Here is a 12,372-nt window from a genome sequence, read left to right on the forward strand (position 1 = left end):
TCACTTATACGGTCCTTCCCTCAACCACTCACGCACTCGGTAACTCACTCTGCCACTCACACACTTATTTGATCACTCATACGGCCACTCGCTGATATTGCATTCGCTGATATTATCACTTGGTCGCTCATACGGTCTCCGACTTGCTTAATCTTTCACTTCCTCCGTCATTCATACGGTCACTCACTTGGTAATTCACACGGTCACTCACTTGGTAATTCACACGGTCACTCACTTGGTAATTCACACGGTCACTCACTTGGTAATTCACACGGTCACTCACTTGGTAATTCACACGGTCACTCACTTGGTAATTCACACGGTCACTCACTTGGTAATTCACACGGTCACTCACTTGGTAATTCACACGGTCACTCACTTGGTAATTCACACGGTCACTCACTTGGTAATTCACACGGTCACTCACTTGGTAATTCACACGGTCACTCACTTGGTAATTCACACAGTCATTCATGCGGCTACTCACCCGGTCATCCATGCGGTCACTCACCCACTCACTTGTTCACTCATTAAGTGCTACTCGCTCACTTCCTAGCCTATCCGCTATCTCATTCAGCAACTCACAATCCGTCACTCTCTTACTTGCTCACGCATTCACTCACTTTTCTCAATCACCCAGTCACATATTCACCGGTGACGACGAACTATTGCCGGTGAATTTGCCTTGATCAGGCAAACATCAAAGACGTTGCCCGACCGGGCTTCTTCACAAGCGAAGCTAATATAATAATAATACTAAAAATGTAAGGAAGTGGTGGCATTTTATCATCGTTAAATTTAAATTAATTCAAAACCAGTGAACCATTTAAGACTTTTTTAATCAAAAGAGGAATTATTCCCAAAACCTTGCCCCCTCGTACATACACATTTACTCATACATTACTCCCTTGTCTTTCTCTTCATCAGGGGGACGCGACGGGCTCCCGACAGACCAGTCACGACCCAGGCTCTGTCCCTCCCGGGATATAAGCCTTTTACCCTTGCGGGTTGGGTCGCGCTGGGGAGAAAAAAATTTATTCTTTGCCGAAACCCGTTATCGAACCAGGGACCTTTAGATCTTCAGTCTAACGCTCTCCCAACTGAGCTATTTCGGCACAAAAAAAATGTGGAACGCTTCACGATTTTGTGTGCCATCCTTGCGCAGGGGCCATGCTAATCATCTCTGTATCGTTCCAATTTTAGTATATGTACTGCTGAAGCGAGGAGTACAGCGACGGGCAACCAGCCCTTATGGGGAATATATGGCCCGCACAAGGGCCAGGCATCCCCTTAAAATTTTTATTCTGGTTCTGGGGATTCTTCCGTCCGTGAATTTTCCTGCGGTGGCGGTGAATTGTTGGCGGTGAATCTTCTGTAAATAAAATGATATCACATCACAATGATAAGAAAATAAATTTCTATAAATATTTTTAAAATCTACATTAGAACCAAATATATATATATATAAAGGGAACAATAAACTTTTTTTCCTCCCCCGATAATGAGATTTCTACAGGTTAACTGTTAACTTGGCCGTCTCCATTGTTTCATCCAATTAAAACAATGGAGAATTTTTGTTTTATTGGGTAAACCCCAAATAGCTAACAGCACGCACCGCATTTTACTGGAGAACCGTTGATCCCAGAAGCATACTTCCAATTAAGAAGTACAGTCAAACCTCGTTAGTGCGTCACCCGATTAATACGTCACTCCGTTTAATGGGTCACTTTTTGGAAGTCCCAACTGTCCTCAGGCAGGAATTGGCACAGCTATGGCTTACTCCGTTTAACGAGTCACTCCGCTTACTAAGTCATATTTTTGCTCTCCCAAGAGTGACTCATTAACGAGGTTTGACTGTATTATGCAGTATTCTGTAAATACAAATACAAATACAAATACAAATACAACGCCACAACAGGCAAAATGCCCAACGAGGTGGCTGATAAAAAAGATGCCCATAAAAATATGGTTGTCATATGTTTCAAAAATACAGCAACCCAATTAAAAATGCAATTAACACAAATTACAAACAATATATACACATGATAAAATATTATACAATGCCCATAAAGAATACTTATGGTTGTCTTATTCTAAGAATGGATAGCTTCTCGATTTACCCCAACATGTTTATCGTATTTCTTTTTAAACGTGTCAATTGTGTTACAATTTACTACCTCCGGGGGTAAGCTATTCCATTTATTAACAACCCTATTGGAGAAAAATTCCCTGCGACACCATAACCTTGCATTGTCCCTCACCAATCGATACTGGTGTCCCCTTGTAAAAGCAGTCGATTGGCGGTGTACTAAAAGTTCATGGTCCATCCTATCCATCCCATTGAAAATTTTGAACACTTCGATCATATCTCCTCGACACCTGCGTTCATCCAATGTAAACATATTCAAAAAATGAAGTCTTTCTTCATAACTCAAGCCCTGTGTGCCAATAAGGACACGCGTAGCTCTTCTCTGCACCCCTTCAACCAAGTCTATGTCCCTCTGTAGGTATGGTCTCCAAAACCTTACAGCATACTCCAGTCCAGGACGAACTAAGCCTCGAAAAAGCGGAAGAATGACTTTAGGAGAACGCGAAGAGACCTTTTTGAAAATGAGACCAAGCATTCTATTCGATTTTTTGACAACCGCTGAACAATGTTCAGAAAACCTAAGTCGCTCGTCAATGAGAATTCCCAAATCGGTGACTCTAGTTGCATCCGGGATAGTGACACCATTCAACTCGTAAGAGAACCGTGGGTTGTTCGAACCAAAATGAGCGACCATGCACTTATCTACGCTAAACGTCATGCTCCATTCATTTGCCCATGCTGCAATCTTGTTTAAGTTGGTCTGGAGCAACTCCCTATCGCTTTCATTTCCGATTACCCCCATTAGCTTCACATCATCTGCGAATTTGCTAGTAATTCCATCGATACCCTGATCGAGTTTGTCGATAAAAAGTGAAAAAAGTATGGGGCCAAGGACACTTCCCTGAGGAACTCCACTTGTGACGTCTGTCCAACCAGAGAATTCCCCGTTCACCATAACTCGTTGCGACCTATCTCTTAACCACGATTCTATCCAATTCAGCAAGTTGCCCCCTATTCCAATCTCGTGTAAACGCTTCAAGAGTTTGCCATGTTGGACCCGATCGAATGCCTTCTGGAAATCAAGGTAAACAACGTCGACATTTTTGCTCTTACCCAAAGCCTTAGTCACGTAATCATAGAAGCAAAGGAGGTTAGTTACACATGACTTCCCCTTCCTGAACCCATGCTGATTATCCGACAATACATTATTCTCGTCTATCCACTTCACAAACTGCCTTTTGATGATAATTTCCAAAATTTTCGAGAGGGAGCTCGTCAAACTCACTGGACGATAATTAGACACCACTTCTCTACTACCCTTCTTAAATATTAGACAGTTTCCAATCTCTCGGGACGATACCCTCAGCAACACTACTCCTGTATATCTGTGAGACTGGCCCCAACAATTCATTAGCACCTTCCCTGAGAACCCTGGGATAGATATCATCTGGTCCTGGTGCTTTGCTTGCACATACATTTCTTAGAAGATTTAGGACCTCCTCGTCTTCCACTTGAATATCGTTGAGCGTTTTATTACCCCATGCAACACCCGTATATCGAATATCATTATCTCCATTAAAAACCGACGCGAAAAAGTCATTGAAAGCACTACACATGCCTACATTGCTCTCTACTTTTGAGCCTCCTATCGAGAGGGGGCCAACTGTCCCCTTACATCCATTATTGACGTATCGAAAAAATGATTTTGGGTCAGAGCCAATGTTATCTGCCAACCTAGATTCAACTTGCTTTTTACTATCCCTTATCGCTTTCTTCAACAGTCTTCTTTTATCAGTAAACAATGATAGGTCACCTCGTCCACTTTTATACTCTCTGAATGCTCTTTTCTTTTCAAGATAAAGGTTCCGCACGCTATCCGTGAACCATAGAGGGTGTGATGTACAAACACGCTTTTTTCGAACAAAGGGTATGACGTCGTGCAAAACAGAGGACAGCTTCGTACTAAATTCTTCCCATTGACTTACCACCCCTACTGATTTCAACCGGTCTTTGAAAACTTCCGCTAACCTTCTTCGCAAAACATCAAAGTTAGTTCTCCGAAAACAAGGAACCAGTCTTTTGTTATCAACCTTACCCGAGGAAAAGTTACAGTGAAATCTGACGATACGATGATCACTGGAAGAAAACTCTTCCCCCACCGAAACATGTTCAACTAGATCCTCAGAACTAGTAAGAACTAAATCCAAAATAGCAGTACCCCTAGTGGCTTCTGATACATGCTGATACAAAAAATTTTCGAGCACCAACTTAAGAAAGTCTCTTTCATACTGATTTCCAGATGAAAGGTTCTCCCAATCAATACCCGGGTAATTGAAATCCCCTAGTATGAGAACCCTCTTTCGCTTACACATGTAGGAAATTTCATCATGCATTTTGGCGATATAGTTTTGATCCCTATTCGGTGGATTGTAACAAACCCCAACAATAAGCTTATGACGTCTTTTGTTCTCAAGTTCAACCCATATGGTTTCAATATCACTTCTCTGCACGTTACACTCTCTAGCCTTCAAACATGATTTCACGTATATCAACACTCCACCCCCTTTCCTATCAGATCTATTTCTCAAAAAAGTATCGTATCCGGAGATGTGTAAGAAAGATTCATCCCCATCGTTTGCCCAAGATTCTGTAATGGCTATAAGATCCAAGTCCTCCACAACTATCATAGTTTCTAAAAAATCTTTCTTGTTACCCAAGCTCCTGGCATTTATTAACACACATTTTAATTTGCCCGGTGGTTTGTTGTCAATCGAGAAGCCATCCAAGTCAGAGGTGGGTAATTCCCCGTCAGTACTGTTGTGATTATCATTAACTAACCCGCATTCCCGACTACGTGGTCTGGGAGTAAAAAACCTGACCTAAGACTATCGTAAACCTCCCAGACCCCTCTCTTATTTAGATGGATCCCATCCGAACGAAGCCACCTATCGGTAAATGCGGGAAGCTCCAAGAACGTGACCCCAAGTGAGGAGCAAATGTCCTTCAGGCCTATATTGAATTGGTGGATCTTGCTCCTATATCCCCTACTACCCCTTGGCAGCACTGGAATCACTGCCACATCTGAACCCCCCTCCCTAGCGGATAATAGTAAATCCCGGTATTCTGACAGAGACTCACTAATATTCGCTCCTACCTGATTTGTTCCCACCCACAGAATCACCCGCAAGGGCAACTTTCGGCGATGAAAAACGTCTCGAACGTTGCCAATCTTCCCCCCAGGAAGACAACAGCGCTCGAAACCCCGAAAATCCCTACACACTCGGTTCCCAAGTTCCCTAACCATAGAATCGCCGATGATTAAACCCCTATCACTATCCCCCTCTACCTCATCCACGACCACCCATTCGCCCTCTAAAATGTCGTTGTTCGTGGAGATTGCTTCTTCATCAACAGGTGGCTCGACGACCAGAGGGTCCGTTATAACCGGGCCCTCTAGCACCCTAACTTTTTCCCGTAAAGCTTCGACCTCGAGTTCCAGCCTTTTTCTATCCAAGCACCCTTTACAATTGAAACTATCAGCTACTATACCCCTAGACCAGGGAAACCTCCCGTCGCAAGCTCTACACAACACTAGTCGAGGTCGAGGCATACTAACACTATTGCTAAAGCTAGATAATAATAATAATACTTAACAATACGAAAATGAGAAACGTTAACTGGAAATTAAAATAATGTAAAATACATTACTATGCAAAATATACGTAAGAGACTATACGAAAAAATTACGTAAAGTAGAATGCTCAGCACTAAATCACGAAGAATAAAATAAATATGTATATAAAGAATACAACACCCTCTAAAAAAAGTATTAAGCTACGAAGTACAATTTATACTTATTAGAATTAGCTAACTATCTCAAAACACTAACACTACAACAATAGGCCCAAATGGAAGGAAAACAACGTTATTGAGAGTACCCGGGAAAAAGTATACACTGTTTGCTAACACTAACGTCCAAAAACCTACGAACTTATATCAAAGAAGCGAGCGAACCTGGCGAAAAAACAACGAAAATGAAATGCGAACGAGAAAAATAAATATAAGTCGATCGAAAATACACAACGAAAATTTAAAAAAAAAAATGAGAGCAATATAAAAAAAAAAAACCACTTATCTCACAATCCAACGTGCGCTAAAAAAAAAGAAAATCACCGCAGAATATGACCCAACAATAAACAACACGCTAAGTAAAACTCACGAGAACGAAGAAAAACACAAAGAAAGACACAAAATGGCGCACTGGCGTGTCGGTGAGCGGAGCGCGATAATAGCACGTCCGTTCCCAACGACGGCGAAGACGATATTCTTGAGTAAGTACCCAAATAACGTATTAAACTCAGATACGTCATTCACATGTTGTAAGAGATTGTAGTTTATTTGAAAAAAAAAAAAACCTCTTACACGGACACCGTCTTCAAAAACCCAATTAGAAAATTGTTGTTCTGTCTCTTTTCTATGCTTAATACCTGTGATATGATACCTATCTACAGTGCTAGACAGGCATTCTAATTCAACTGCTTTCGAGTGTACTGATATCCAGCCAGCAGCAGTTCCGGCTTCTGCTGCAATATCCATAAGTGGAGCCCGGATTATACGCACTTATAAAGTGACGAAATATCGTCTAAAAATATGCTAATGTGCACTTAAAAATGCCAATATATGCACTGAGAAGTGCCAAGATATGCACTGGAAAATGTGAAAATATGCACTAAAAAATCCTTAAAAAGTTAAAAATTCCAAAATATGTACCAAAAATGAAAAAAATATGCGTTGAAAATATTCGCCACGCAAAGAAAATAAAAACATATGTTTTTAAAATACATATTTTTTATTTAGTGCATATTCATTTACAAAAAAAAAATATCCTCAAAGATGCATATACATACATACATATAAAAGTTCTTACATATTTTTTATATTTAGACACTTTTAATTTCTATTTACTCGTGGCTGCTCAGTAACGAAATGCCAGCAACAAAAGACTCTTGACGCTATTTCTAAAAGGATTGAGCACTTTTGTGATGTTATCTCTAGAAATAGCGTTACAATGAAACAGTTGATATTTGGAAAATACAGTATTACAAACATCTCTACTAATTCACTAAATCTCGCCCGCGGGAAAAAAAGCACGGATGCTACGAAAATATTATGAGTAATATTCATTTGAAAAAATTATGAGAAAAGTGTCTCGTCTTCGATAAAACTTCAAAAATATGCACTAATTCTGAAAATTATTTGATTTCATTCATTTATGTGCATCAATGCTGGAGGAAACCAAAATATGCAAATGCATATGCACATATGCATTTGTATATAATCCAGGCTTTATTCATAAGTATATTTCTTAGTGCTGCTTCTGTATTATGTTGTGTCCAGATTAAAACACACAGTGAATGCTCATTCATAACTCGTTAGCACATTTATATTACATAATTTGCACATTTATATCCACATATAATTTGCACATTTATATCCACACATAATTTGCACATTTATATCCACACATAATTTGCACATTTATATTACATAATTTGCACATTTATATCCACACATAATTTGCACATTTATATCCACACATAATTTGCACATTTATATCCACACATAATTTGCACATTTATATCCACACATAATTTGCACATTTATATCCACTCATAATTTGCACATTTATATCCACACATAATTTGCACATTTATATCCCATAATTTGCGCATTTTTGTGACATAATTTGACCATTTATATCAACACTTCACCCTCTACACCTCTACACCAGTGTGCGCACCTTTTCATTCTGCGGGCCCAGATATGCTGTATTTCTGCCGCTCAAGGGCCAGAAAATTAATGTATATAAAGTATGGCCATATGACCTATATTTTACGGGACATTCCCATAATATTGTATGTGCGTTGATCATCCCAACTTTAAAAAAAAAAAAAATTCCCGTTTTCTCCCCCCATTTTCAACAAGGCTTCGTTGAATTTTTGAAATCAAGAATTAGCACATTCATACAAATTATATCCTGTTGATTATAATTGTATCATAATTAATTATACTCATGTAAATATATTTATCTCACATATTTATCAAACATAAACGTTTTTTTATATGAATGACATTTTGACTTGCATCCCCTCCATCGTTTTCCGTGATTGGCAATTTTGCAGCTATTTTAGTGGTTGTTGGACACTGTACTTGCTTATAAAATTTTTTGACTGTAATTGGCAACTTCAAACTTGCCTTTGAAAAATTTTTTGGCTGCAAATTGAAATGTTACTCGCCCCCTGACAATCTGTTCGGCTGAAAATGACAACTTTGCTTGCATTTGGCGAATTTCTCAGCAGAAAATGGCAACTTTACTCGACTTTGACAAGTTTTTGTGGCTGTAAATGACAATTTTGATTTCTTTTGACAAGTTTGTGGCTGCTATTAGCAACTTTACTCGCCTTTGACAATTTTTTTTTCGTTGATATCCCGTACTTTTGTGAAAGAAGTATGGTCAGCCTAGGCATTTATCGTGTTGTGATCAGGGGCGTACTCAGGATCGCCTTTGGAGGGCACAAAAATTTTCTTAGTGAGAGATTTTGAGTTACCAACCTTCAAAAAGCATTTAAATTAATCGAAATGAGTTAATGTAGTATATAGAAGGTATTTTCTTTCGATATTTTCAATTTTTTCATCGAAATAATTTTTCCCCTTGATCGGCTGGGGGGGGGGGGGCACTAGTAGTCTGAGCACACCCCCCTCCTGCGTACACTACTATATGTGTATATATATTTTCCTACCGAAGAAAATTTCGCGGGCTGAATGGACCCCCCCCCCTGGCGGGCTGCATTTGGCCCACTGAGGCCAAACAATATATAGTCGGGGGTGATTGTGCACCCCGACTATATATTGCACATTACTTTCTTTTGGTACGCCTATTGATCATTTGATAATTTTTGTCGCACCACGGTCATTTTCTGCACACGAGGGCTAATTAGACCGGAACCTGCAATTTATTGCCGAGATAGGAGACTCGCTGTGGTAGCAATGTTTTCTGTGGTCATGTCACCGTTTCTGTTGTACCCCTGTGTCAGGAAAGTAGTTTTCTGACAGGGACTAACTGGGTATCGAGCTCACGACACCTCTAAACATCCTTTGGTGCTTTAGGCGAGTATCTTATCGACCTGGGCTACCGCGCCCTAGGCCTATTGGATGCAAAAAATAATTATTAATTATATTCTGTTTGGATTCAGGTTGATGGGAAACCGGAAATTATGTCAGAAGGTGTCTTGCAGAACTTCTTCAACAGCTTGTTGAATCGCAGGCCGCCATCATTTCTGGGAACTTATCGAACTCCAGGTGAGGTTTGTTTCGGAATTCTCGAATTTTCTCTTGAATGAAATATTAATGTACTAATGTGTGTGTGTGTGTGCAGGGTATATAATCAGATTTTTATTTAAATTAATTGACAGCTTACTAATTAAAACAAATCCTGTTAACCATTAAGAATGAATATTTTTATATGACCTACCTATTTTTTTAATCTAATCTCTCAAATACAATTCAGCATTAATTAATAAACTTCGAATAAAGTACAAGCAAAAAATATGAACATTAAAAATCTATGCTTTTGTAACATTAACTTCATGGATTAACCTTTTTCCTCTGCACAGAAAAGTGCTTTTATTCATGCGTTTGTTTCACTCTTAAAAGTGAATGCCTGGGGGCAACTTGGTATCACACATGGTGCAGGTTCTCTCTCCTTGTGCATTCAACATCAACTGAGTGAAAGGGGCGTACGTAGTGAAAAACATATTCTGTTAACAGGATTGTTTCTTGCGCAATTGATGAATGAATTTATTATGTGTGTTTCTGACTTGTATGACTTTTGCTGAGTAATTTAAACATTTGTATTCTTTCACAGATTTAATATTTTGGTAAAAGCGAGTTTACTCTTAACTTTTCACACTTTTCCTATTAAAATTTCAAGTCCAACGATATTTATGTTGGTACAACATCTATTATTGTTTTGAATCTGCAATTAGGGCATAAAATTCAAGGCCATATACACAAAATAAATTTTGCGCTTTCTTTATCAGGATAACCACATTGTAATGCATTGGAAATACTTAGTGCAGTTATATCTATAAGTTTAGCTCCCTATATTTTCTGCAATTTTTTCCATGCACAAAATCTAGAAAGAGAACACCTATCTTTATTAAACATACTAAACATACCTCTAACATACCTCTAACATACCTACCATATTAGGTTACTTTTACTTCAGTATCATTGACGTTGATACAAAGTAAAGACAAAATTTAAATTTTGTGATTAAAACCAATGATTTAAAAAAATCACGTGATTTAAGTCACTATTTTAATCATGATTTAAATCAAGCTGATTTAAATTGGCGTATCCTGTGTGTGTACGTCGTGAACTTTTTCATGTGTTTTTCATGCTGGTGATTAAGTCTCTAATTTATTATTATACAGTATATACTATACTTGCAAACTTTTTTACACCCTCCCACCGCTGCTGCATATGTTATAAATTCTTTTTTATACATCGCATCGTTCAGTCGAGTCAATAAGTCTTGTGAGCCTAAACATTTTCGGCAAAAGTGAAATTTCAGGACTCTAAACGATCTGGTCAGGGCCATCGTAAGTGAGCAATGGGCCCCCCCCCCCGGACCAAGTAATTTTTCTGAGGCCCTACCAGGCGAATTCTCGAAAATTTCAGATTTCATTTTTATGAGGCCCCCGGGTCGTGCCCGGGTGGTCCCATGCTTGAAGACGGCACTGGATCTGGTTCATCATGAAAGTCGAGAGAGGAAAATCGAAAACGGTCAGAATGACCGGCGTGGCCCTTCTAGTGTTAATAAAGACAGCTCACCGCCACGCCTCTAATAAAGGTTGGCGACGCCCTTCGAAGTTGCGACGCATAATTTGAGAGTCACTGGTTTACCCAGAGTACCGAAAGAGGTTATCTTTCGGTACTCTGGGTAATATATCGAGATTCTCTGATTAAAAATGTCCTGAAAATTTGCCTGCGTAGGATTAGGGCACCCACGTAGGCCTATTACTTGCCTACGTAGGATTATTACTTGCCTACGTAGGATTATTACTTGCTTACGTAGGATTATTACTGGCGAACAGCGCCATCTCATCTCTTTTGGGTGGCACTAGCGATCAGGCTTTCCCTTGTGAATGTGGTAAATTTCATGTTTTTCCCTTTGAAGTTTCTATTATGGAGTTTCAAACCACCCCTCCTTGCATACCGTATGCAGAAAATTCACCACCACCGACAAATAATTCATCGGCGAAGTGACATATTGAGTGAGTAAGTGAGCGATTATAGAAGATTCAGGGAGTTGATGAGTTTGGTGAGTGAAACAGGAAACAAACGAGTGAATGAGCAAGTGAAAAAATGAGCGAGTGAATGAGCAGTTGAGAAAACGAGCGAGTGAATGAGCAGTTGAGAAAATGAGCGAGTGAATGAGCAGTTGAGAAAATGAGCGAGTGAATGAGCAGTTGAGAAAATGAGCGAGTGAATGAGCAGTTGAGAAAATGAGCGAGCGAGTAAGGGAGTCAGTGTGAGCAAGCAAGTGGATTGGTGAATGAGCAAGTGAGTAGGAGGATGATCAAGTGAGTGAAGGGATGAGCAAATAAGCAATGGAATTACCAGGATGAGTGTTCACCGATACGGTCGCTCACATACTCTCACAGTTGCTCATGAAATTACTCACTCAGCCACTCATTAGCTCATTCACACGTACTCATTCTGTCGGTCACTCTCTTTACACATTCACTTCCTTGCTCAATCCCTAGGCTACTCACTCACTGGCGACGAATTTTTGCCAGTGAATTGTGTCGATGAGTTTCTCGTAAATCCTTGTATAAATAAAAAAAAAATTTTTTTCCTTAGTTTTTGTTTGAAATATTTTCCAGGTAGAGCCTCGTTAAGACATGCGGTCGGTGGAGAATTAGACCGCACAAAGGTGCCCAAGAAAACTTCTCGTCCTGATCACGAACCATCGCCAGGGAACTCCGACGACAGCGATTCTAATAAAAAGTAATCGTGTGAAGAACGTTTTCGAGGATCTTAAACTCTCCCCTGAACTTTATTCGTATACAGAATAATATATATATGTGTGTGTGTGAATATTACTTTTTGTACAAGTGTACAAACATGTGCAAAGAGTTGTGTGCATTAGTTTAGTTTAGAAATGTCACGTGAAACTAAGTTTTCGGCAGTGTATTTGCATGAAATAAATTTCATTT

The 12,372-nt window shown here is 39.4% G+C and overlaps 1 protein-coding gene and 2 non-coding genes across 3 annotated transcripts in view; 1 reads left to right on the forward strand and 2 right to left on the reverse strand.

Moving 5' to 3' along the window:
- The window catches only part of LOC149071137 (cytoplasmic dynein 1 light intermediate chain 2-like), a 46,113-nt gene extending 33,946 nt beyond the window's left edge, over positions 1–12,167 (forward strand). The window contains exons 11-12 of the mRNA XM_089248089.1: positions 9,343–9,448; positions 12,040–12,167. Coding sequence (XP_089104215.1) covers positions 9,343–9,448; positions 12,040–12,167 — 234 coding nt within the window. The remainder of the gene's footprint in view (positions 1–9,342; positions 9,449–12,039) is intronic.
- On the reverse strand, positions 1,043–1,115 carry TRNAF-GAA (transfer RNA phenylalanine (anticodon GAA)). Its single transcript has one exon. It is a non-coding gene; the product is annotated as a tRNA-Phe (tRNA).
- Positions 1,121–1,230, reverse strand: LOC149071140 (U6 spliceosomal RNA). The gene has a single exon (XR_016194830.1). It is a non-coding gene; the product is annotated as a U6 spliceosomal RNA (small nuclear RNA).
- Positions 12,168–12,372: the final 205 nt, after the last annotated feature.

The sequence above is a fragment of the Pholcus phalangioides genome, unplaced genomic scaffold (assembly GCF_987345545.1).
Source record: "Pholcus phalangioides strain wild (caught in Gottingen) unplaced genomic scaffold, Ppha-v1.0 ptg000019l_1, whole genome shotgun sequence".
NCBI classification, from domain to species: domain Eukaryota; kingdom Metazoa; phylum Arthropoda; class Arachnida; order Araneae; family Pholcidae; genus Pholcus; species Pholcus phalangioides.